Here is a 26,607-nt window from a genome sequence, read left to right on the forward strand (position 1 = left end):
TGGTGAAGAGTTAAAAGATGACATGATTTCTGAATAGATGACTAAAATACCTACAGTCTGCTGTGTGTTGGTGGGCCTAGAAACAACAGCTGTTTCTAATGAGAAATTATTCTAAACATGTATTTTAATATATTTTTATTATTTTTTCCAAATTGTTTCTTTAGGCAATATGTGGAAAGTATTGTAGAAATTACTAAACACATACTTAGGCCAGATTTTTTTCCTTGCTAACTTCAATTAGTGTCTATTCTCCAAATAGCCTCAGCGACATCCATGGAAGTACTCAAAGGGGATAACTTTCAAAATCAGACCTTTAGCAGAAACTATTGCAACTGTTCATGGTTGTCAGAATTTCATTTTTTACACAAGAAGAGTGTAAACTGACATTTTGTAAGCAGAATAAACTTCTAAAAAATAAGTTTGTTTTTAATGTCCTATTTTAGACTTATTATATAAAATAATTTTGAGAATATAACCATAGGCAATAGGTTATGTATTGGAAACTGATGCTTCAAACTGGTAATACACCAAGTCTTTCATTGGCAGCTACACAGAAAAACAATTGAAGACAGTAACACTGTGACATCTTGAAGGATGTTCACTTAAAAACTCCATTAGTATAGAAAGGTGTTAGTGTAAGTATTCCGTTCCTGGTTTCACTCTCAGTGTTATCATATTTTAAATGCTGTGCAAAGCTTGCAGAATGCTGACATTATAAATCTGATATGTCCTGTGAACTGGCCTTTGATATTTGCATCTTCAGAACGTAGTGCAGACTGTTAGAAGAAATGTCTTCCACAGAAGTCTTTAATATGAACATAATTGATTAATTTAGAGATATAATAGTTTTAAAAAATATTATATAAAGGAAAAAAGGAGAGAATTGACCCAGGGTTCATTATCGTATGGTGTCTTGGGCTGTGTCTTTACTGCAAACTAAAGCGTCAGGGGCCTTTCCCAAGTAGTGGAGTATGGCTTTCTTTACTGTTGAGGATGTTTTTTGCAATTGCTTCTCCCAGGTGATTCCAGGGATTGAAGCACTCCTGGGATCACACAGCATAGGCAGTTCATACCCAATATTGCCTTGCAGACTAAAAGAGAACATAAGAACAGGTATGGGCCATCCAGGGACAAGTAGCCTCAGTAACTTCATGGTATGAAAACCCTTGATTAAATTTAAAGGATTTACTGTAGAAGTAAATTCTGAATTAGATATCCTGTAAGCTCCTTTTATAATCAATGGAGAAAAAGAATTATCTTGACTGCAAAAGCAATCTCAATTGCTATTTGTATGACATATAAATATATGACATATATATATACACACACATATACATATATATATATACATATATACATATATATGACATATATATAACTTACTAGATATCTCTTCGACATACATATTGTTTGAATATCTTAATTCTCTCATGAATAGCACTCACAGGCTAGTAAATTAATAGTAAATTACCTGTGTCCAGAAACTTTTGCAGGCATGGATGTCAACTGGCATACAAAAGCCAGGTTCATTCCAGTAAACTCTCTTGCAAGTGTGTGTTGACTGTGAGAGCTTCTGATCCCTTCAAGTCATCTGATAAAGGACCTTTAAGGAACACACAGAGTCAAAATCTTGGTAAACAATAGTCAACAGAGACACTGGAAAGATCAGATGTTTCTATTTGCTAGTTGATGGGCCATTATGAAACTCTAGGAACAGCTTTGGAAAGAGCCAGCTGGATTTTGTAACTGATAAGAAGGGGAAAACAACAGGAACATGAGGATTGGAGACACTCAAAGGATGTCTGTGGGACTAGCAAAATTTACCAAAGAAAGTCTAGAGTAAGTGGATGAGGAGGAGCAGAGCAGGGATCAGACAGGAAAGGTTATTAAAGGAGCTGGTTACATGTAAACCTTGGCTCCTTAGTACACTTGTCTGACCAAGCCCTGCACCTGATTACTGCCGTCTGTCTGTCTTCTTGTATCTTCTTATTAAATCTTTTCTTAACTTCTCTTTGTTTAATCACACACTTTATCTGATATGTGTGCATGCTGCAGAGACTAAGTGCCAGCTAGTGGGTAGACCCATAGGGGTGATGCCAGCTACTGAAATCAAACTGGGGGTATAGGCTCCAGTGGCCTGGCAGGAGGAATCACAAGGCCCTGGAATTGCTGGAGGTGGTGGCTGCTTATAACACCTCATAACATTTCTTTCCCTTTAAAACTGTCACCTTCTTTAGACTGCTTTTAGAGGATGTCCTGGGGATGTTTGGAACCTCTGTGAGAACTGCCTGAGTGGTTAATGTATGGAAAAAAAGCATGCCCAAAACTCTTTTCACATTCCAGTATAGTTTAAGTTACTAATACGGACAGCCCTGAAGTAACTGCATCTCTCCAGTGAGTGTTAGGGGATTCTACAGAACCTGAGATGTAGTTGTGGTTACTATAGATGTTTGGCAGATAACTTATTTTTTCATTGTATATGTCAGAAAGGCTGTCTTTATTAATTCATATATTATCTTGTTGTGGTTTAACCCCAGCCAGCAGCCAAGCACCGTGCAGCTACTCACTCACTCCCTCTCACCCAGAGGGATGGGGAGGAGAATCAGAAAGGAATGTAAAACTCAAGGGTTGAGATAAGAACAATTTAATAGGTAAAGCCAGGCACCCTAGCAAAGCAAACCAACGAATTAATTCACCACTCCTGCAGGGCTCCATCGTGCGTAATGATTACTTGGGAAGACAAATGCCATAATACTGCATGTCCCTTTGCTCCTTCTTCCCCTAGTTGATATACTCAGCGTGATGTCCCATGGTATGGAATATCCCTTTGGCTACTTCAGGTCAGCCATCCTGGTTGTGTCCCCTCCCAGCCCTCCCGCTGGCAGGGCCCCAGAAACTGAAAAGTCCTTGACTGAGCATAAACATCACCCAGCAATAGCCAAACCCATCAGTGTGCTATCAACATTGTTCTCACACCAAATCCAAACCACAGCACTGCACCAGCTACTGAGAAGAAAATTAACTCTATCCCAGCTGAAACCCAGACACATCTTCACATAAATATTTTTAACCTACATGACTTACCAAGCCTATGCTAAATTTTCTCGGTTCTTTATTTGGAATTTTTTGATTATTTGGAATTTTATAATAACTATATTTTCTTGCACATCTTAAGAAGCATTCTGCAAGTTTAAATTTGATTATTCTTTTTTTACTTCTCAGGATATGCAATGTTTCTTATTTTATTTTATTATTAATTCTAGAAAAGAAAGAGTCTTTCTTCTTAATAAAAGAGATCATGAAATATTTTGAAATAATTTTAGCAATTATCAAAGTCATCATGTTATACAGACAGAAAGACCCTTTCTCTTTTAAATCCTACCAAAAATATTAAGATTACTCTGAACAAATAAATTACTTCAAAAAAAGGAAGTTTTTGTACACTTTTCTGATCACATAGACAACATAATATTAGGAAGCATTTCAGCTGTAACGGACTTTGGGAGGTCTTTGGGAGGTCTTTCAGGAACTTATCTTTGGTCTTCACCCTGTAATGCTTGTTTTGAAGTAAACTAATTACTGAATTCATGGCCAAGATAAGAGGAAACACTGCATACAAGAGACAATTCAACAATTTTTTTTAACCTTTGTGATTCATCAACTAACAGTAGTTAATTCTATCACACAAAAAGAACAGTTTCCCATTTCCTTCCTTCTTCTCAAAATTTTCACTGTTTATAAAATGAGGGAATAAAATGTTCCCTAAAATTGTGTTGCAAAGAAAAGTTAAATTGATTGGCAGAAATCTGAAGGGAGACAATGTTTGTACAACAAGATAATGAAAACTATTATAACATCACAATTTACAGTGTAATTTTTTTTTGGTCATTAACTGGGATAGTTGTAACGGGTAGTAAAAATGTGTATTAAACCAAAAACTCAGAGCGCCCAAGTACTTAATTCCAGTCTACTGCTATCAGAGTTAGATCATGAACTTCATTCCTTAACAAACCAAATTCTACTTTACAACATTTTTGTAATTTTTATCTTTCCCTTCTGACTAGAATCAAAACAATGCAAATGTTATGAGAAACCATTTCATGAGAGATTTAGAAACTTTTAGATCTGTCCTCATAATAGTTTGAAAGGAAGTGACTTGTGTGTTATGCAAAAATGTGGAAAGCGGTAGATTAATGAGTAGAAAAAAGTATGTCCAGGGCCACAGGATGAAAGTCAGGGCAGTTAGAAGTAGAAAGGGGAAAGGGGAAGAACAGAATTAAAGGTAGCAAAGAGGTTCGAGGACAGGTCTGAAGATTTTCAACTGTATTTTTCTTTTTGTAATCACTTACTGCTTGATAAACTCCAAGGATTAATGATACAAAGAGTGAAGAACCTTTTCTGGGAAGAGGGTTTAAATCTGCAGATCTATACTCTTAACGGCACACAGGTGTAAAAAAAATGAAACCTGGAATATTACTTACTAAGAAGGAGGAAGCTAAGGGAAATACAACATCAGAACTGACTAGTACTCATTAAGAGTAGATACTGGTTACTAATACCACCACACTGAAATACATGTAAATTATTTCAAAACTTAATGTTCTTGTTCAACCCATATTTTTCTTACGTATTTTTGAGTTCTGACAGCAAAGGTACGCTGCTAATATTTTTTTTTCTCCCCCTTTATAATAGCTTAATGAAAGTCATGATAAAGAATGAAAACTGGGATATTTAAGTTCCTGAATAAGTAGGAAGCTAATCCAACACACAGTGAGTTATAGTTGAAAGGAGAACATCTTTTTTGCAAAGCTTGCAGTACAGAAAGGAGCAACTAGAAAAATTCTCACTTACAAAACCTGTAATTAGGGCTAGCTTGTAACTGCAAACCCAAATCCTCGAGGGTATCAACGATATCCCTGCACACATGACTGAAATTATCCTTGCATAATTGTTCATCTGTTCAAATCTCTCCTGCCTATTAAATTGCTACATTATAATGAAAATGCTAAAAGGGTAACATCCTAGTTGATATCCATCAAAATTAGAACTGTTAATGCATTCTCCTAGAAAGGCATTTCTAAATATTCATGCCAGGGTGGCAGATAAAGGAGAGATAAAGAGACTTGACTTCAGTTTCTATATCTCTGTCTCAGAGCCCTATCCACCCCATTTCAAATACTTCTATTTTGAGCAGAGCAACTGATCTTGATTTTACAAAAAAAAAAAAAAAAAAAAAAAAAAATGTTGAAAAAAGATGTTGAGTTTGGAAACCACAGACTTTCATTAAGAAAATTTGCATCATATGTAGTCCCAGATTAATATTTCAGAAATCAGATTTGGAAACTATGTGTATACTACTAAAATAGCAATCCACTTCTCAGGCATGAGTGTCCAAGTTGTCAAGTGTTAACATGGCCTGTAACACAGATTTGGTCTCTCCAGGAATCATTTCTCTGGCAATTCCTGGTCATTTTTTCACAGGTATCAAGACTTAGAGCTTATTTGCAAAAGATGGCATAGACAAGTCTTTTTTCTGAGGAGAAGAAAGTTTAGTAAAATGGGTACAAGTAGTGCTATACCACTTTGCCCAGGTCTGGACAATGGGCCTTGGCCCTATTTAATTTGCTAGTATAGACATAGTATCCACATAGCCAAACTGATTTTATATTACTGTGTATACCTAATTAAGCTGTGGTATATACCTTGTTCATAAAGTTAATTTTCAGGTTAGATTAAGGTAACCTAAACTAGGTTAATAACCCCCTGAGCTCCTTTTATGTTCAGTCGAGGAAAAGAAAGAAAAAGAGGGGTGGGGGGGTGGGGGGAAGTGAGAGAGTAATTTATAATTTAGCCCATGTAAGAATTTGATTGCTCTCTGAAGAGAATTCACTGCCTTCATTGACTAGAGAAGCAGCCTAGGGACTTCTTCAGACTTCATTTATTGTCAATTTAAGCATCTCAATTAATTGTCTTCTGTTACATGGGATGAATCAAATCCTTGAAAACCAGGTCTGTCAAGTTCAACTATTAAAATAAATTAAAATTTTCTTATTTTTCAAGTGGTTCTTTGCTCCTGAAGACATTTCTAAGTTTGGTCTTGAAACAGTTAAATGAGTGAAGTGTACATTTTTGCTATAACAGCTAACGCTGTCAGTGTTAACGAGTAAAGTCATTGCATCTGGAGAATATTAATGTTAGAATACAAATATGGAACAAACTAAAAGCAGGTAAAACCCTTACAAAGTTCATATGTATTTTGAAAACTTCATTTATGTGAAATTAACAACTGAAAAAACCCAAAAAACTATCTCTCTTGTTTGAAATACGTAGCAGAACTCTTGCTTCTAGTATCAGAAAGACTTTATCTTGTGTTGAAAAATTTTAAATCTCTCCTTTATTGAATAAGCAAAAAAATCAAATACCATTTTTTGTTAATAAGAAAGGTAGTGTATCTTGTGAAGTTCTGTGGATGTTTCTTCCTTTTGGTTTTTCTGGACATAGTCCAGGGCAACTGGTTATAGATGACCCTGTTTGAACAGGGGGTTGGGCCAGATGACCTCCAGAAGATCCTTCTAGCTTAACTCAACCATTCTGTGATTATATAATTGGTTTCAAAATTATTCTGTGACTTTATCTGTAGTTTTATACAAGCAGTGACATTAGTAAAAAATGTAGTTTCATTGTCTGAGTCTCTTTTCATTAAATTATTTCATGGCACAGTAAAATAGTTAAAATTTTGAGGGCACAAGGGAAGTTGATTTATTTGCAAAAAACCCATGTTAATATACAAAAATTTGTATTTTAACATTATTGAATTGAAACTTTTACTTTGCTAATGCCCAAAATAACATAATATAAATCACAAAATGACTGCTTATGCTGAATATTTAAGAAAAAAATATATTTGTTAAATATTGAGCATTCAAGCCAACATGGAATTAAAAAACATTATAGTAGAACAGAAAAAGGAAGTAAGTATTTTGACATTGCTCAACATAATTTGCTTAATTAATTAATTATTTTTTTTCCAGATTAAAATACTTTATGGAAACAAGGTAATTTTGCCAAGGAGTATTTGGGCATAGAAAATTTAATTTCAGAAGAGTAGTTGCTCTGTCAGTTAAAATACAGGGGATACATGGGGATCCTTGCCCATTCAGGTCTGAGCAGTTTGAGATGAAAAGCACTGTTCCATATTTTTCAGAAGAACTTCAACATATTGTTCTACATTCAAAGTTAGTGTCCTAGTTATGTGTACTAACTGAAGTGTCCCACTTTACACAAACACCTTCACCTATCTGAAAGTACTGTCACATTTCTACGCAGAAATAGTGATAGTAAAAGGTTCATTTTCACCTAAACCACCAACAAAACAAAGCAAAAACTTTGAAAACATTTGTTTGGTTTGGTTTGGCTTTGTGCCCATATAAGACAGAAGAAACATCAGGACTCAGATTCGGCTTAAAAAAACCAGATTTTTTTCTACCTGTACCTTCAAAAATATTTAGCATTAAATTATCAGTCTTTTCTTTTTGACATTTGATATCTTACAATAGGAAGGTTTCCAGTTGGAAAATTCATAAATAAGAAAGAAAATATACTAATATTAATCTGGTATTTACATTAACTCCAAAGATTTTCTCTCGTGCATAATTTAGTTAAAAGAGGTGAAAAACATTTATAGTTTCCTGGATTCAGATCCAGGTCCTATGCAGCCCCACAGAGTTGCTTTCATGGAATGCTATTGGAATTTGGAAAACGGCTTTCTTTTATAACCAAACCCTATATTTAAGAATTGTATAGAATCTACCATGGGTATACAATTACTGCCTTCCTATTCAGTAAGAAGGGTCAGTTTGCAGCTCTCTTGGTACTTGGCTAAGTCCTAACCAAATTGTAAGGCAGGAGGCCTTGTCCTGCTCCTGAAATTCCTAAATGAGGTTTTTCACACTGTGGCCTTTACAGTCTACACAAACACAACTTAAAAATAGTATTTTCTAATATTTTATAACTGGGGCTAAAGTACAGTGTAATACTTATTCTTTGTGAGGAAATAAAACTAAACCTGACTTTTCCGAGAGGATACAAATGTGGACATATCTGTCCCAAATTCTGTTTTTGAGGATTGTGACAGGTGCATGGAGAACTAAAGTTGATCCCTCTGTAGTGGATGGCACTGAAAGTACTCAGATAGAAGTAAATGTGTGACTTTGAGGTTATAGTTAATATTTAGCCTTTATATTTTCTCTACAATTTTAATGAAATATTATTATTATTATTTTTGTTTACCAATTAGCATTTTTTTCCTGATTATGTTTTGAAGGGCTGTCAGAAATATTAAACCTGATAAGTGTCCTTGCCACTGTACAAGAGAAGGACTGTGGGGATTCTCCGGCCCTGTGGTACAGACCAACTGGGGTTCACCCTGCTCAGAAGCTCACCTTAGAGCAGATCTATTGTGGAGAAGACATTTGGAGGGATCTGAAACAGAGACAAAGACAACTAATATTTAATCAGGGTAGACTGTCAAAGGTCTGGTGTTTCAACTCACTCCCGGCCCACTTAGGTTTATGAGAATGGACATGCTAAACATACAACTGTGGGCAATATTTTGTATATGCATGTTGTTCTTTTTACTACATCACTATCCATCATAGTTGAGAAGTCAAGGAGGTCTGGTGAAGTTCCCATGGATTGGAAAAAGGGAAACATAACCCCCATTTTTAAAAAGGGAAATAAGGAATACCCAAGGAACTACAGGCTGGTCAGTCTCCCTTTGTGCCTGGCAAGATCATGGAGCAGATCCTCCTGGAAACTAAGTTAAGGCACATGCAAAATAAGGAGGTGATTGGTGAAAGTCAACAAGGCTTCACTAAGGGCAAATAGTTCTTGGCAAATCTGGTGGCCTTCTATGATGGGGTTACAGTGTTGACAGATCAAGGAAGAGGGACTGGTGTTATCTACCTGGACTTGTACAAAACTTTTGACACTGTCCTGCGTAACACCCTTTTCTCTAAACTGGCAAGGCATGGATTTGGCAGGTGGACCACTTGGTGGATAAGGAATTGACTGGATGGCCACATTGAAGAGTTGTGGTCAACAGCTCAATGTCCAAGTGGAGACCAGTGATGAGTGGTGTTCCTCAGGTGTCGGTACTGGGACCAGTGCTGTTCCACATCTTTGTCAGCAACATGGGCAGTGGAATTGAGTGCACCCTCAGCAAATCTGCCAGTGATACCAAACTGAGTGGTGTACTCAACATGCTGGAAGGAAGGGATGCCATCCAGAGGGTCTTAGACAGGCTTAAGAGGTAGACCTGTCCAAACCTCATGAAGTTCAACAAAGCCAAGTGCAAGGTCCTGCACCTGGGTCAGGGCAACCCCCAGTATCATTACAGGCTGGGGGATGAATGGATTGAGAACAACCCTGAGGAGAAGGACTTGGGGATGTGCTGGACAATAAGCTCAACATGGTCTGACAATGTGTGTTTGCAGCCCAGAAAACCAACCATATCTTGGGCTATATCAGAAGAAGCATGACCAGCAGGTCAAGGGAGGTCATTCTCCCCCTCTGCTCCACTCTCATGAGACCCCTGTGTTCATCTCTGGGGCTCCCAACATAAGGACATGGACCCGTTGGAACAAGTCCACAGGATGGCCACAAAAATTATCAAAGGGCTGGAACACATCTCCTATGAAGACAGGCTGAGAGTTGGGGTTGTTCAGCCTGGAGAAGCGAAGGCTCCAGGGAGACCTTACAGCAGACTTCCAGACTCTAAAGGGGGCCTACAAGAAAGCTGGAGAGGGACTTGTTACAAGGGCATGTAGTGATAGGACAGAAGAGGGAAAAGCTTTAAACTGAGAGAAGGCAGATTTAGATTAGATATTAGGAGAACATTCTTTACTGTGAGGGTGGTGAGACACTGGAACATGTTGCCTAGAGAAGCTGAGGATGCCTTATCCCTGGAAATGTTGAAGGCCAGGCTGAATGAGGCTTTGAGCAACCTGTTCTAGTGAAAGGAAACCTGTGGCAGGGGTTTTGGAACTAGATGATCTTTATGATCCCTTCCAACCCAATCCATTCTATAATTCTGTGATTCTGTGATTATTTTGCAGTGTTAGTTATTGTATCATGCAACTCAACTAGAAAAGCAAATACTTTATAATGTTGTATACAAATAATAAGCTTAAGACATCCATGGAAACAACAGTAATTACAATGAGTAAAACCGAATTAAGAACAATTAGAATGAGTCATTTATAATTTATAAGAAAGTGGAAAATGGATTATAATATAAAGAAAATCTGGGGGAAAACTTCAGTGTATTTGCTCTAATCTTCTAAATTCACTATCTAAAAGCATTTTCACAAGGTCTATAGGTTTGCTTTCAAACAACAGACTCTCTTACTTTGTTTATGATAATGCTATAATAGTTCTTATCTACTATGAATTAGCTGGATGTCCTCATTACTTCAGATAAAATGGGAATGTGAATGATTTTTTTGTTCATAGAGCAATGGACTTAACATATTGATTGATTATTATATATAATGTGTTATTTAGAAGGGTCTGATGATTAAAATTAGGGGAACTATTTTTCCCTTGCACTGGTTCAGTGTAAAGAAGTAACTCATAAATAGACATTTTATGATGAAGGCATCATATATCAATAAAACAGAATGGGTAAATGGCTTATGCACTTGCCTTGAAACTATACCACCATCTGGGCAAGAGAGACAACTGCTGGTAATTGCAATCACCAGGGTAACAATGACATAAACCAATTAAAACAAGAAAAGAAAGGATTAAATAAGTTGTTTGTAATTCTTTATTAAAAAAGGTAAAGAGCAACAATTTTTAGTACTGGAGAGCAGTAAAGGCTGAGCAAGGCATTTGGTTTCCCACCAAAAGGTTTATGGCTCAAAACCCTTCCAAGATGCTTTTAAAATGTGATGATGCTTCTTGACACAAAATCTAAATTTACAGCATACTATATTTTATATATATATGTGTATATATATATATATACACACACATATATGTTAATATAGGACTATATATATTATATAGTCATAACTATATATAAATATATAGTTTTATTAGCTATATATGTGCCTTTAAAAAATCAAGGAGCCAAGGTTTTTGTCTTCAGGAACCTTGGAGAACACTCACAGCACTAGAAAATAAATAGATTTTTTCATCTTTTGCACTGAAACTTGATGTTCCAAAAGAAACAATTAAATAATATGAAAATTCTTCAAATAGTATCTAGATATCAAATAAGAATTTAGTATTGAACTCACCGTAGGACATGGAAATTTTAAGTGCTCTTGGGGGAATATTTCTAAGAAAATTGTGTTCCATAGCAGTACAGTCAAAGACTACATGCAGGGCTTCAAATAATGTTCTTGGGGGAGAAAGGGGAAATAAAATTTGAAAACTGTCATGTAGACAGTGTTTATTAACATACTGGAACTTACATTTTTATGTCTTTGCTTCATTAGAATATTTAGCTCAATAGGCACGTTTCATAAAGTAGATAGAAGATGCAGTTAATTAGATAATCAGATGCAAACATTTAATTCTGTTTATAGAATTACAAAACCACATAATTCATTAAAGGAAAAAAAAAAAAAAAAAAAAAAAAAAAAGAAGTAAATATAGACCAGAGGTTAGGGTTGTAAAGAACAAAACTGAAAACAAAAAAAACCCAATTGGTTGCACGAGCCTAGAGTCTTTTTTAAAATGAAATACCAGAATGAAAAGCTCCAAAATAGAAGTATCTGAACCTGTTTTAGACTTCTCATCAAAAGCATTTTGATTGCAACGTATATATACCTACTTTATCAGCATGATGTGACTCACAGACTAGTCATTCATTATATGGATTATTTCAGATGGCCAATGGAATGGTACAAGATTATTGGTATGTTGATAATAATCATAACAAAAAAGTCACCACGCCCCCGCTCCCAAAAACCCACAAACCCACTCTCAAAACTTATGTTTCCATTTATGAAAAAAAAAAAAAAATTCCTAAATCCAGCATCATAAAAAAACCCCAAACCCATCACTTGCATATGAAAATCTTCTATATTCACAACACTTCCAAACAGAAGAATAAAATGCCACTTGCAAATTTCTTTCATCATTAATGTAACACTGACTTCATAAATAATCTAATACAATAACGAGTTATTAGCTATTAATTGATTTGATATGTGTCGTATTAACATAAATACCTTGTACTTTAATTAAGCTTATCAAACCTAGGACAAGATAAGGATGAAATAAACAAACAAGCTAATAGCATTCCTGTTGACAATATAATAGCATTTTCTTTGGACTGAGTAGGAGCATAGTCCAATACACAAAACAAAACTGTAAACAATTCTCAGGTCAGAAATCTAAACAGGCAGCTTTGGTACAGTGTTCAGCAAAACTAATACAGGTCCAGGAACTGAAAATCATTCGTACTTCAAACCTTTTTCAAATTAAAAGTCTAAAAGATCTGGAAGCAAAATCTTTGGAAAAAGTTAATGTCACTGTCATGTGACTGACCATCATGTCTGTCTGAGATGTCCCAAGTCCTGATAAGCTTCTGTGATTACTTGTTTCTCTTTTGCTAGATTGAAAATATCACTTTAGTGCAACACATTTTGAAAGTTGCCAGTATCATTGCTGGCAATCACCTCATTAGAATAAATAGGTGAAACAGAGAAAGGTTTTGATATGAAATTCTAAGGAGAATTTAATTTTTTAACAAAATTCTAACCAAATTTCCACTTCTCTCTCTGTTAGAGAGAGATATATATATATATATATGCAAACATATATACTTTCACACATGTAGACATTCTCCTATCATATTTTGATTGTGTAGTCTCTTTGCTGCTTTGAAAGCCTAATGTTATAAAAAGATAGTCTTCTAACTGACACAGAGAAAGTAAATGGAATGTTACTTTTTTCTTCCTTCAAACCCCGCCCCCCCCCCCCCCCCCCCCAGTTTCCAAAACATGCATTTCAATATTGGCTATGCAACATGTTGACTATTTGGGACAGAAATCACCTAATTCAAATAGGTACAGTAAAGCCTTACTTGTAAATTCTAGTTATGACACATTGATTCTATTATACAGCTGCAAGTTATTTTATCAATAACAGAGTTAAGTATAGCAAATTACAATAGTCATAATTCACTATAAATTATCTAGAAGTAAGATACAGTTTAGTGGTGAGGGGTTTTCTGCTTCTTTACTGAATAAATATGGAGTTCATTTTAATGAGAAGTTACAAAAAACAAAACCCAAAAAACTAGAAAACCTAGCAGACTAGTATTGCTTGGGGCAGTTTGAGGTTACAAAGTGAGCACCTGGGTGAATTTAGGCTGGAAATACATGGGCACGTTTAACTTTCAGGAGATAAATAGTTTGTAACTTGGGGACATTGACCTTTCTTACTACAGAACACCCAAGAAAATATGTGTCGTCAGCTGAACTGGTATTTGAGCAATGGATGATTAAAGTGAATTTTTTGAAATTTTCCTGAGGACTCAAAGCACTTGGCGACATGATTCACATAGTTTCCTGTCATTGTCAGAACTATCTCTGTGTGTCAGTGAAAAGGATAGGAAGGATTTTTGATCTTCAGAAAAGCAGGAAAGAAACAGAAATCCTTCTGAGTATTTTAAAGTGTTACAGTTTAAAACACTTCGAAGTTAAATGTATAATATTAAGCAGAAAGTTTACTTGGATACCTCTCAATATTTTTAGATCAAAGTAGTCCTGTAGTGGAAGGAGTGTATGCTATCTACGATGTACATTTAGCAGTTTCTTCTCCTCTGTGGTGCCTTCTCTGTTCCAATTACTTCAGCTATCAGTCATTGAGGACTCCAATTAATATCTTCTGTAGATATATCTCTCAGTTTTCAATACTTTACAAGCAGCTCAACTTTAATGAGTTGTGCTGCTTCAAATGGATGAAAGTGGAACTTTTCTTCTTATATCACAGCTTTGGTTTACCTGATATTGATTTTACCATCTGCTTCATCCATTAAGCTTGAGATGTGAGATCTGTCTCTCATTACTGTCCCATGTCCTCTACAGGAAACTATTAACAAGTGCTGTCATTACTTTTACAAATTATTTTTCTTTTACTAACAAGTCATGTCTTTGTATTTGTGGGCTAGATTATTTTTACAGTTTCTTTTCCTCTGTCCTCATTAATAATTTCACCTGTTGTATTTTCCTCTACTATATCAACCCATACAATGAAAATAAATCTATTCAAGCAGTAGAATGTTTCAATGAGCAGAAAATTTGTTTGTTTGTTTTAATCAGCAGGTGCAGCTTCCTTTACATACTTAAGTAAATAGTTCAGACAAGAAACTCTTTAAAGTATCAGTATGTATTTTCATAAGGCTGGAAGAACACTGAGGGTCTGAGGAAACAAATGAGTATATTTTTTTTATATGAAAAACTGGCAAAAAAAGGTGACCAAGTAGTTTTAGAACTGTCAGTCTCATATTTATTTGTAGCAAAATAAAGTAACAGTTAACTCAGAAGTCAACCAGTAAATATAATAAATGATTAATAAACTTGTATGTCTAGGAAATAACTCTAACCAAACAAACTTGGTATTTTAATGAAATTGCAAGTTCATTTTTTTTTAAAAAAAGGAATTTTGCCGTTTAAGTTTTTTAACCAACATCTGATGTGTCAATTACAATTAAGAAACAGCTATTCAAAAGCAACAGTGGGTGAAAATTACACCTTTTCTAGATGCATGTAAATTTCTTCTTCAAGACCTGTGTATGGACACACATACTGACAGGAACAATTAATGTGGCCCCTAATTATTGAAGTGCTCAAATCTGGAAATCCGAGGTGACTGTTAATGTTAAAATATGTCTATTGTTAATATGTTAAATGTTAAAAATGTTAAAAACCTAGATAACACATTGAAAGCTGATATCCCTAACCTTTATATATTATTTCTTTGAGAAGAGCACTTCTATGGAGTATTAAAAAATACTGTTTCAAGACCCCAGTTTTATTGCCTAGATCAGGCATCCAGGTCTTCTAAATCCCAAATTGTAGTATATTTCTGAATAGTCTTTCCTTAACATTTTTTTCTCTTTGGCTGAAACTCTTCTACTTTATATAAAGTAGAATTTCAGTATTTTTTGGAGCGAATATTCTCTTATTGGTCATTACTATGTATATATTACTACAAATATTACTATATATGTTACTATATATATGTTTTCTATCCAGGAATTATTTATTGTTTATGCAAAATGGAACAATTTCAATTACAAAGTCCCTAAACCACTGATAGGGCACAAATGCTTTAATTTGTGTTTCTCTAAACACTCTCCTCACTGGGAGTGGAGTCCTCTTGCTCTTCTCACAGGAGTCTCTCCAGTCTCCTCACCTTATATCAGGGGCCACATGGAAACATGTTGTTATAATCCCTCTGCTGCTGTTTTAGCTTGTTATTACTGTACCTGTGTCCCACTTGAAATGCCCTCCCACTGATTTCCAGCATCTGCCAACACTTGTAACTAGTCACTGTAACAAGCCACCCTGTTGCTTTCCTTTAGCAACTTCCTAGGAACAAGAACCAACAAGCTCTTCTAGGCTCACTTCATCTGTCCAGAACAATAATTTTGATTCTTGCTTCCTGAAAAGGTTATTAATTTATTCATGACCATTCATGGCTTATCAAATTTTACAATATTTAGGTATGAAAAACAATTATTAGAACAGATCAGCAGGAATTGCAAATTATCATATCTTTATGAATGAGGAGAGGGAACTTTGATAAAAAACACATCTTTGGTTTAATTTAAGCAAAAAAATAAGTCACAAGATCCAATAACTTAAAAGTAAAAGTAGGGTAATTTGGACTCAAAGTCTACATTCTTACCAGTGAAATTAATTAACCTATTATGAAGAATCCCTTTCCAAATGATATTTTGAAATTTACTCTTTTGCCCCCTAAAAAATGCTAATGAACTTTCATCATTTGTTGCATACAGTAAAAGATGATTGCAGTTGTTCAATAAGATGGGTGCTGTCCAGTCTTGACAAATACACTCATAAATAATTGCTTTGTGTTCCATGTGTAGACTTTAATAAAGTATCTTCAAGAAAAACTTTCTGAATAATAAAAAAAAAAAAATCACCAGAAAAAATCCCCACACCACCTCTCCTGGTTTTGGCTGGGATAGAGTTAATTTTCTTCTTGGTGGTTAGTGCAGTACTGTGTTTTGGATTTGGTGTGGGAAGGTGTGGTCTGGGACTTTTTGGTTTCTTAGGCCCTGCCAGCCAGAGGGCTGGAGGGGCACGGGACATTGGGAGGGGACACAGCCAGGACAGCTGACCCCAACTAGCCAAAGAGGTATTCCATACCATGGGGTGTCATGCTTGGTATATAAACTGAAGAAGTGTTGGCCAGGGCTTGCCGATTGCTGCTTCGAAACTGGATGGGCATCGGCCAGCAGGCGGTGAGTGGTTATATTGTGTGTGCATCACTTGCTTTCTTTCTTCCCCTCCCTTTGGATTTCATTCCTCTCCCCTTCTCCCTCCTTTTCGTTATGACTGTTATTGGTTTTATTATTATTGTTGTTCTTTCATTTTTATTTTATTTCAATTATTAAATTGCTCTTATCTCAACCCTTGGATTTTGCATTCTTTTCCAGTTCTCCTCCTCTGGGTGAGGGAGGAGTGAGCGAGCGGCTGTGTGGAGCTTAATTACCAGCGGGGGTTGAACCACAACACAACCATATTTCTCAGACTTTATCATTTGTAATTTAACTACTAATTTTAAACAGTCTGTAGGGACCAAAACCGGACTGAAACATAAACAAAGACATTAAATAATTAAGTTATGGAATTCCATATTAACCAAGTAACCCTGAAGAAGAAAATGATACATGGATTGTCAATGTCATGTGATGTTCTGGAACCAATCATGGGAAATGTGAGACAGATTGAGCGGTTTCTATTTAATTACAAATTTCCTTAGCCAGAGTACTGTTTTTTTTTCATCAGCAGAGAATAGAATTCAACTAAAGTACAATTACTTTAAACACATAGCAACTTTATTATGTGTTTTATTATTCAAGATTTGATCTGGAAAATTTCTGAAGGAATGTTTTCTGTTTGTAATGGGTTGACCTTAGCTGGATGCCAGGTGCCCACCAAAGCTGCTCTATCACTCCTCACCTAACTGGACAGGGAAGAGAAAATATAATGAAACATTCATGGATCCAAATAAGGACAGGGAGTTCAATCAGCAATTACTGTCACAGGCAAAGCAGTCTTAACTTGGGGCAATTAGTTCAATTTATTAGAGTTCAGATCAGAGTAGGAGAATGAGAAATAAAGCCAAATCTTAAGAATACCTTGGCCTCACCCTTCCCTTCTTCACATGCTCAATTTCACTCCCAGTTTTCTCTGCCTCCTCAGCACAGCAGCACAGGGGGATGGGGAATGGGTATTGTGGTCAGTTCATCACATGTAGTTTCTGCTGCTCCTTCCTTCTCATGGGGAGGACTCCTTTTCCCACTTTTCCTCTGCTCCAACATGTGTCTTTCGCATGGGCTGCAGCTCTTCACAAACTGCTCCACTATGGGTCCCTTCTACATGGTGCAGTCCTTCAAGAATGGGCTGCTCCAGCGTGGGTCCCCAGCAGGGTCGCAAGTCCTGCCAGCAAACCTGCTCCAGCATCAGTTCTTCTCTTCATGGGGCCACAGGTCCTGCCAGGAGCCTGCTTCAGCACAGGCTTCCCACAGGGTCACAGCCTCCTTTGGGTGCATCCACCTGCTCTAGCAGAAGGTCCTCCATGGTCTGCAGGTGGATATCTGCTCCACAAATAACCTCCATGGGCCTCAGGGGGACAGCCTGCCTCACCATGGTCTTCATCATGGGCTGTAGGGGAATCTCTGCTCTGGTGCCTGGAGCACCTCCTCTCCCTCCTCCTGCACTGACCTTGGTGCCTCCAGAGTTGTCACTATCACATATTCTCTCTCCTCTCTTTTTCTGCAATTTGTTGCGCAGGTCCCCTAACCCCCACCCCCCACCCCCCTTAAATATGTTGCCCCCCTTCCTCTTAAATATGTTATCAGTGAGGTGTTACCACTGTCACTGATTGGCTTGGTCAGTGCTGGGTCCATCTTGGAGCCAGCTGGCGTTGGCTCTGTTGGACAAGGGGGAAGCTTCTAGCAGCTTCTCACAGAAGCCACGCCTGTACTTCCCCGCTACTATAACCTTGCCATGCAAATCCACTACCCTGTTAAATTCTGTCTCATCATCAATGTTACAGGCAGGGTACACAAAAGCACATGAGCCTGAGGGCAATCCGTGGCATCACACCTGTTTCAGTGGCCTGAATATGGGGATTGAAATGACACTTCTGATTTGTCCTGTGGTGTCTAGTAATTATGAATTCAAATGAGACTGGATTCACAGCTATCAGCAAACTAAACAGAATATGCCTAAAGTGGGTGATAGCAAGCAATTCAAGAAGTCTCTGAACTCCCAAACCTCTAGGGGTTTTTTGATTCCTGCCTTACTGCATTAATTTAGAAACCCTTAATGCTGGTGTCTGCCTCAGTCAGACATGTCATAAACTAAAAAAAATCTTTATATCTCTCCATTGAAATAATAAAAGGTATGTGTTCAGATGTAAACATTCACAGAGGTAAAGGTCTAAAGTCGCATGATGTGAAATCCATCCCTAATTCCCAAAAGACATGAGTTAGCTTGAATCCAGTCTCAGGTATGTGAATCCCAGCTGGATTAGGACTGTTTAATTCTGCCAGACTGCTGGTGACTGTTGATATATTAAATGGCAGGAAACTAGGTTTCTAGACAAATCAAATGATCAACAATTTATGTTTAAAGTATTGTATGTCAAAATTAAGAGAAGTCAATTTTTAGGCCTCTGAGTCCTTTTGGACTTTCCTATTAATGATTCAGTGATCTGGAAGGTGAAATCTGGTGCTATATTTGGAGCTATCAGGCCCTCAATCTACACTACTTATGCTTTTAAAGCTATTTCTTTTGTGGTTTCCCTTCTCAGCCATGCCTGAAGTTGCCCAACAGCTTGCTTTCTAGAGTACCTGTTTCAAATGTGGATGCACACATCTCTTCCAGCAGAAAGCTCAGCTTCTCTGTGGTCCTCCAATGCAGACAAAACTGTGATTTCTGGATGATACATGGAAATTCCGTTTAAAATCACAAACCTCAAAGTAAAGGCTAGATTATTAGCTACTCCAGAGTATGTGAGGAAGATGGTTTCAGTTCAGAGCCCTGGTTGTGCCAAATAGCCAGACACTCAGTTCTTGTCTATGTCTTGGCAAACCAAAACTGGAGATTTTTTTGGGGGGTGGGCTATATTGTCTCAGGGAGACCAAAATTCAGGAAATACATGACAAATCTGGCTGCAAAAGCCAGATTGATCCAGGTCTTAGGTGTGGTAGACTTAATCTTTGTGTTCACATTCATTCTATGTCATAGATAAATAAGCAGAGATTAAAGGAGGAAGGAGAAATCTTTTACCCAAAAGACTATTAATGCATTTTTTTTGGTTTGTAAAAATGCACATTCACATCTCTTCTACTTTATTCCATTCTACACATCTATTCTACTCTGCTCAGAAGAGTAACATAAACTAGGCTACATGGCTGTTCTCTTGGTAGAAATACATAGGAGAGAGAAAGAATCTGTTGCAAAAAATGTAGGTTAAGTTCCTAATTCAATGTTTAGGGTATAAGGTATGTAGAAATGTTGGATTCCAGTTCCCATTCTTTGGACATTTTATGTATTTTTTACTTAGTAAACAGTAATTGAAGAATAAAGAAATGGTGGGATTCAGATTCCTAAGCATAGCTGTCAATGTGATTGTATATACCCTTACAGCTGTCACTCCAGAAAGACACGATTCTCCCAGAGGTCCTGTCGTATTTACTAAACCCATAGACTATCTCAGACAGAGAAATCTTCTATAGTACTAGACTGAAGAACTTGTTTTCAGGCACCTGAACTGAAGAACTTGTTTTCAGGCACCTGAATTATTTCCAAAGCGTTGTTAGAAAAGGATCTGGTAGCTAGAGCTCACTATTTATGGGTGAATATCTTAAGCACATGTCCTAATACTCAGGGTAGCAAATATTCCTGCTGCAGGCTAGTGAACTAGTAAGCATCTGACAAAGCAGGACAATTCCACTTAGCTACTAAATATACCAAATCCCCTCCCACAGAGCATACACCAAAACAGACATCTGCAACTGGCTCTGTTCGTTTGAAGTCTTTTAAATTCCCCCAGGCACAACACAGTATCAAGCCTAAGTACACCATCATTAACTCATTTGCATTCAGTGATGCTAGAGAGACATTGCTATGGATTTAATGAGTGCGAAGAGCCTTAAGGTTTTTTTTTTTTCTTGGGAAAAAAAGTGGCTTTCTTTGTTAATAATGCTCCTAGTTAGTGATCTTAGCTAAATATTTTCTTAAAGATATTCAACAACCTTCTCTTTATTATTCATATAACTATTATTTAACAACATGTATACTGAATGCAACTGACCAATGTAATCTTGAAAAAATTATGCCTGTTCACATTACTTAATGCATAAATATTCCCTTGACTTCTTTTGATAGTTCAAAGTTAAGACAATCTTATTCTCCCTTTTAAATAATATTGCCATGATCCTACCACTACAACTGGAATAGAGCAATACAAATAGAGTTCCCATATAAAAGCATAAGCATAAAAGTGTAATGCTTTCATAGTACCCTTTATAAATTTTAAAATACTTTACATTAAGGATGAGAAATTAAATTGTTTAAGGAATTCTTAGGTTAAATATTTCAGATCTACCCTTGCTTTTATGTATTTAAGCCTTTATTAATGATTAGTCTTTAGAAGAAAAAAAAAATCATGAAGAAGTCAAATTTGCATATTCATTCATTGCTAGATTCTGTGCCAGAATGTGATGCCAACTGAGAAGGAAAAAAAACCAAGGGGATTTCTTGTGGTTAATGGTCTTCTTTACCATGAATAAGCAAAGGCTGATTTAACTGTTACTTCAAAGTGTATTACCTTAGTGGAAGTTGTCTGTCTGAAGTAGATTATTAATATCATTTGACATTAATTATTTCACCAGTTCTCATCAGTAGATTTCAAGATGACAATTATGTTTGGTTTGTTTGTTTGTTTTTTTGTTTTTTTGTTTTTTTTTTTTTTACTTTATTCTAGATATATATTTGGCCTTGGCAACAAAAATCCAGGTTGATGCAAACACAGATGCATTGTCAGTGAAGGAGGGGTTGGTGTGTGAACTATTACAGGACCTTAACCCCTACAAACCAATGGCCCCTAACATCCACTTGACAGTGTTAAGAGAGCTGGCTGATGTTGTGAGGCTACTCTTCATAATCTTTGAGAAGTCATGAATATTGGGGGATGTCCAGAAGACTGGAAGAAGCTTAATGTCACCCTGTTCTACAAGAAGGGCTTAAAGGAGGATCCAGGAAATTTTTAGGTCCATCAGTCTTAGTTTTGTCCCTGGGAAAATTATGGAACAAATCCTTCTGGGGGCTATCACAAGTCAAATGAAGCATGTGATTGGGAAAAGCCAGCATGGATTCACAAAGTGCAAATTGAGTTTGACAAACCAGATTGCTTTCTATGACAAAGTAACCTGCTCAGTTGATATGAGGTGACCATTGAACAATTTCTGTCTTGATTTCTCCAAGACTTTCACTATGGTTTTACACAGCCTTCTCCTATGGAAACTGATCCATCATAGTCAAGACAAGTGGCCTCTGCGGTGAGTCGGGGACTGGCTGTGAGGCCACACCCAGAGGGTGGTGGAGAATGGCTGCTTTCCAAACTGGCAACCTGTGACAAGCGGGGTCCCCCAGGGACTGATGTTGGGCCCAACACTGCTTGGTTGCTTTATAAGTGATTTGGACGATGGGATCAAGTGTACCCTGATGAAATCTGCCAATGATGTGAAGCAGAGTGGTGAAATGGACACCTCAGAAGGGAGACCCACCCTGCAGGAAGACCTAGATAGGTTGGAAGAGTGGGCTAAAAAGAACCTTATGAAGTTCAACAATGACAAGTGTAAGACCTTGCACTTGGGAAAACATAATCCAGGAGTGCAGCACAGGCTGGGATCTACCTGGCTGGGAAGCAGCTCTCTGGAAAGGGACCTGGGCGTCCTGATGGACGACAAGCTCAATATGAGTGAACAGTGTGGTGCTGCGGCAAAGCAAGCCAACAGGGTGCTGGGTTGTGTCAGCACGTCACTACCAGCAGAGATAAAGAAGTCATTATCCCACTCTACTCAGTGCTTGCCAGGCCACACCTGGAACTGTTTTCAGTTTTGGTCCCTGCTATGCAAAGAAGTTGTGGACAGGCTGGGGAGGGTCCAGAGAAGGGCCACAAAGATGATCAAAACATTGAGAAGCCTGCTACCCAAGGAAAGGCTGAGAGAACTGGGCTTCTTCAGCCTTGAGAAAAGAAGACTTAGTGAAGGCCTTATCACCATGTTCCAGCGTTTAAAGCGTGGCTGCAAAGAAGTTGGAGAGTCCCTTTTTACAAGGAGTTACATGGAAAAGACGAGGGGTTACGGGTGCAAGTTACTCCTGGGGAGATTCGGACTGGACACAAGAGGAACATTTTTCACAATGAGACCAATCAGCCGTTGGAATAATCTCCCCAGGGAAGTGGTGGATTCCCCAACACTGGACACTTTTAAGCTTCAGCTGGACAGGGTGCTGGGCCATCTTGACTGGACTGTGCTTTTGCCAAAAAAGTTTGGACCAGATGATCCTTCAGGTCCCTTCCAACCTGGTATTCTGTGATGCTATGATTTGTATCCACTAACAGTAACTTGGCTTTATACAACAGAAACCTGACACTTTGAACTATGTTTCAGCTGCTTTTTCTGGCCAGAGACTGTGTTTTTTGCCATAGACTCTCATCATTTCACTGTGCTGAATCTTTAAAGTGTGGATGCAAGCTTTATAGAGGGGAAAATAATTTTATTCTCCGGTATTCTTACAGATCTCAACTGAGTTTCTTTTTCAATAGAAATAACAATAAATGGTATCTAATGAAAATGCAGGACTTTTTGTTATTTGTTATAAACTATAGCTTTGTCTCCATCTTTTCTTCCTGAATTAGACTAGTTTGGAAGATCTGAATAGAAGCAATGCAGTCTTATCCATAACCAATTCCAACAGTCATAGTGATAAAAGAATAATATTGTTCAATATTTTTTGGTGTGCTTCTTGAGAAAATCCTCACAGCTTGTGTTAGAAATTTATTTAAAAACAGGCTTAAAATTCACTGTTAAAAAAAGGGAAAGGTATAATATTCTACTACCTCTGTAAGAACAGAATGTAAATATATTTGAAAAGTCTGAAACTGTTTACCCTTGTCTAAGGGCAGTCTTGCTTTGCATCCTGAGTCACCTCATATATACAGTCTTGCATACTTTATGATAGAGGAATACATGGACAGAAATATCACTCTGTATTGGGTTTACATAGCAAGGTTTTGATAAGGGGGCAGCTGCAGAGGTGGCTTCTGTGAAAGAAGACCAGAAGCTGCCCCCATGTCAGACAGCCAGTTTCAGCCATCTCGAAGATGGACTCACCACTGGACAAAGCCAAACCTGTCAGTGGTGCTTGTGGTGGATCTGTGATAATATATTTAAGAAAAGGTAAAACCCACTGTGCAGCAGCTGTGTGAGAGAAGTGAGAAAATGTGAGAGAAGCAGCCTTGCAGACACCAAGATCAATAAAGGAGGGAAAGGAGGTGCTTCCAGGCACCACAGCAGACATTCCCTTGCAGCCCAAGTAGGACCACGATGGAGCAGGTATCCACACTGCTGCCCATGGAGGACCCCACAGTGCAGCAGGTGGATGTGCCCTGAAAGAAGCTGCAGACCTTGGGAGGGAGCACATGTTGGAGCAGTGAAAGTGAGATGAAAGGAGTGGTAGAGACAAAGTCTTATGAACTGACCACAACCCCCATTCCCTACCTCACTGCAATGCTCAGGGAGGAGGATGAGGTAGGAGAGTATCCTGGTTTCAGCTGGGCTAAAGTTACTTTACTCCTTAGTAGCTGGCATAGTGCTGTGTTTTGGATTTTTGTGTGAGAATGATGTTGATGGCACACTGATGGGTTTGGTTGTTGCTGGGTAACATGTATATTCAGTCAAGGACTTTTCAGTTCCTTGGGCCCTGCCAGTGAGAGGGCTGGAGGGGCACGGGGAACTGGGAAGGGACACAGCCAGGACAGGTGACTCAAACTAGCCAAAGAGGTATTCCATACCTTATGACATCATGCTGAGTATATAAGCTGGGGGAAGAAGAAGGAAGGGGGGGACATTTGGCATTATGGCGTTTGTCTTCCTGAGTAACCCTTACATGTGATGGAGCCCTGCTTTCCTGGGGATGGCTGAACACCTGCCTGCCCATGGGAAGCGGTGAATGAATTCCTTGTTTTGCTTTGCTTATGTGAGCAGCTTTTGCTTTACCTGTTAAATTGTTCTTTATCACAAGTTTTCTTACTTTAACCCTTCTGATCCTCTCTCCCATCCCACTGTGGGGGGATTGAGCGAGTAGCTGTGTGTGCTTAGCTGCTGGCTGGGGTTAAACCATGACAGACTCAGGAATAAAATTAAGCCTGGGAAGAAGGGGGTCCAGGGGAAGGTGTTTATAGTTTTGTTGTTATTTCTATTTCGATCTTACTTGTTATCAATTGTTAATAAATTATTTTCTGCATGTCAAGTCTGGTAGTCCTGTGATTCATCGAAGACAGATGCATACCTTTGCTCTGATGAATTATGCCTGAACTTCCCTTCATTGACTATGAACAAGGTTCAGATGTGGGCAATTAATCTTGGAGAAATGAACTAGAAGACATGAAAACAAGAACACACTCAGGAGAGTGAAGCAAACTGTGCATTAAGCCTTGTTAAGTCTTTCGGGTTAGCTCTTTCAAGTTAGCTCTAATTAACTATAATTTATTTAATTATACCCAAGCAACAAATTTATTCCTTGAAATATTGTCAGTGCTGACATGGCCAATATTTTCCATATCTAAAAAAGATTACTTTCTGAACTTTCTGTTTCTGTGTTACTATTTAATGTCATTGCAGTTTGCTCCATATTGCAACTATCATTTCTGAAAAAAAGATTCTGTTCTATTTGACTTCCATGTGAACGTTCCAAATACTCATGGTTTTGGTATAACAATGTGAAAATAAAAACTTACACTGATAAAGTTGTAAGTAATTTCTACAGAACTTTTAGTGATTAAGCACCTAACAAGCCACAAAGAGGATAAAAATATGTCAGGTCAGCTCAATATTTCTCAGTGGTTCCATAGAGGTTAATAAGGAATGAATAGAAATGTTTTGTAATCAGTGCACAAGTGATTAGTTCAATGGCATTCATTTTCAGTAATGAAGAAGAGAACAGTAATATTGTATTGATGTTAAGAATACAAGCGGAGAACATCTCTTCTGAAGATCATCATGATTAAAGACTGGATACACTAAATTCTGTGACAAGCTTGTTTGCTTGCTGGAGAGTAAAAGGAGGCCAGCTAGTATAATTTACAGATTCTGCTTAACACAAGTACAACAATCTTAAATGGTGCAAGCTTTCCTACTTAGCTTCCTTTACACATCTATTTATTAACATGGAATTTTGTTCATCATTCTCTATGTCACTCTTTTAGAAATTATAACTAATGACATCTTTCTGTGTTTATACTTTTTGTCTTAGGAAAAAAAGGATCTTTACTCTTTCCTTTCAACATCTTGCTGTGCAAAATTGAAGACTGAAGGTAACAACTTTCATCAGAAAGGCTACACAAACAAAGTCTGAGAATTCTGGTATAGTGTCAATAGCTCGATAGGATCAGTGCAAGGGTGAGGCAGTAAAATAAACATATTCTTCAGCTTTGAAATATTGTAGCTTTGTACAAAACTTCAAGAAACTGATCACCTCAAGTAAATATATTAATACTCGTGGACTGTAATGTTTTAGTTTGAAGTTACAGGGAACTTTGAAGGGAATTTGAACAAAGTTATTTGCTCATGACTGCACAAAGGTGATGACTATATGACCTCTGGAGGTCACTTACAATGTAAATTATTCATTGATGCTATGATGAATACCATCAGTAGCATATCGTGAAGGAAAATCATGACAAATACTGACAAAATGCCTCTACTATGTTCAAGGTCTCATTCAGTATATTTGGGCTGTTGGAAGAGTAAGAAATTATTTGTTTGGTCTCCATTCAGGAAAACCCACAAAAACAAAGGAAAGAACTAGCATTAATATTTGAGCACACTTTTTTTTTTTCCATTTCAGTTTGACACCAGTTTTCACCCAACACACATATCACTTGAGCACTTAACCTCTGCTATTCTGCCTTCTCTTAACGATGATGTTTAGAGATTAAAAAAAAAAAAAAAAAAAAAAAAAAAAAGTCTCCAGCAGCACACTGGACATTCATAGGACTTCACAGTAACTGGTAGTTCATTCTTTTCAGAGCTTCACTCCA

The 26,607-nt window shown here is 37.3% G+C and overlaps 1 protein-coding gene across 2 annotated transcripts in view; it reads left to right on the forward strand.

Moving 5' to 3' along the window:
* The window catches only part of LOC308058791 (uncharacterized protein), a 35,008-nt gene extending 10,615 nt beyond the window's left edge, over nt 1-24,393 (forward strand). For both annotated transcript variants that reach the window (XM_080375142.1, XM_080375143.1), the window contains exon 3: nt 21,268-24,393. In XM_080375142.1, the coding sequence (XP_080231268.1) occupies nt 21,942-22,883 (942 nt within the window). In that variant the 5' untranslated portion in view covers nt 21,268-21,941 and the 3' untranslated portion in view covers nt 22,884-24,393. The remainder of the gene's footprint in view (nt 1-21,267) is intronic.
* Nucleotides 24,394-26,607: the final 2,214 nt, after the last annotated feature.

Source organism: Falco punctatus (genome assembly GCF_963210335.1).
Source record: "Falco punctatus genome assembly, chromosome: 2".
Lineage (NCBI taxonomy): Eukaryota > Metazoa > Chordata > Aves > Falconiformes > Falconidae > Falco > Falco punctatus.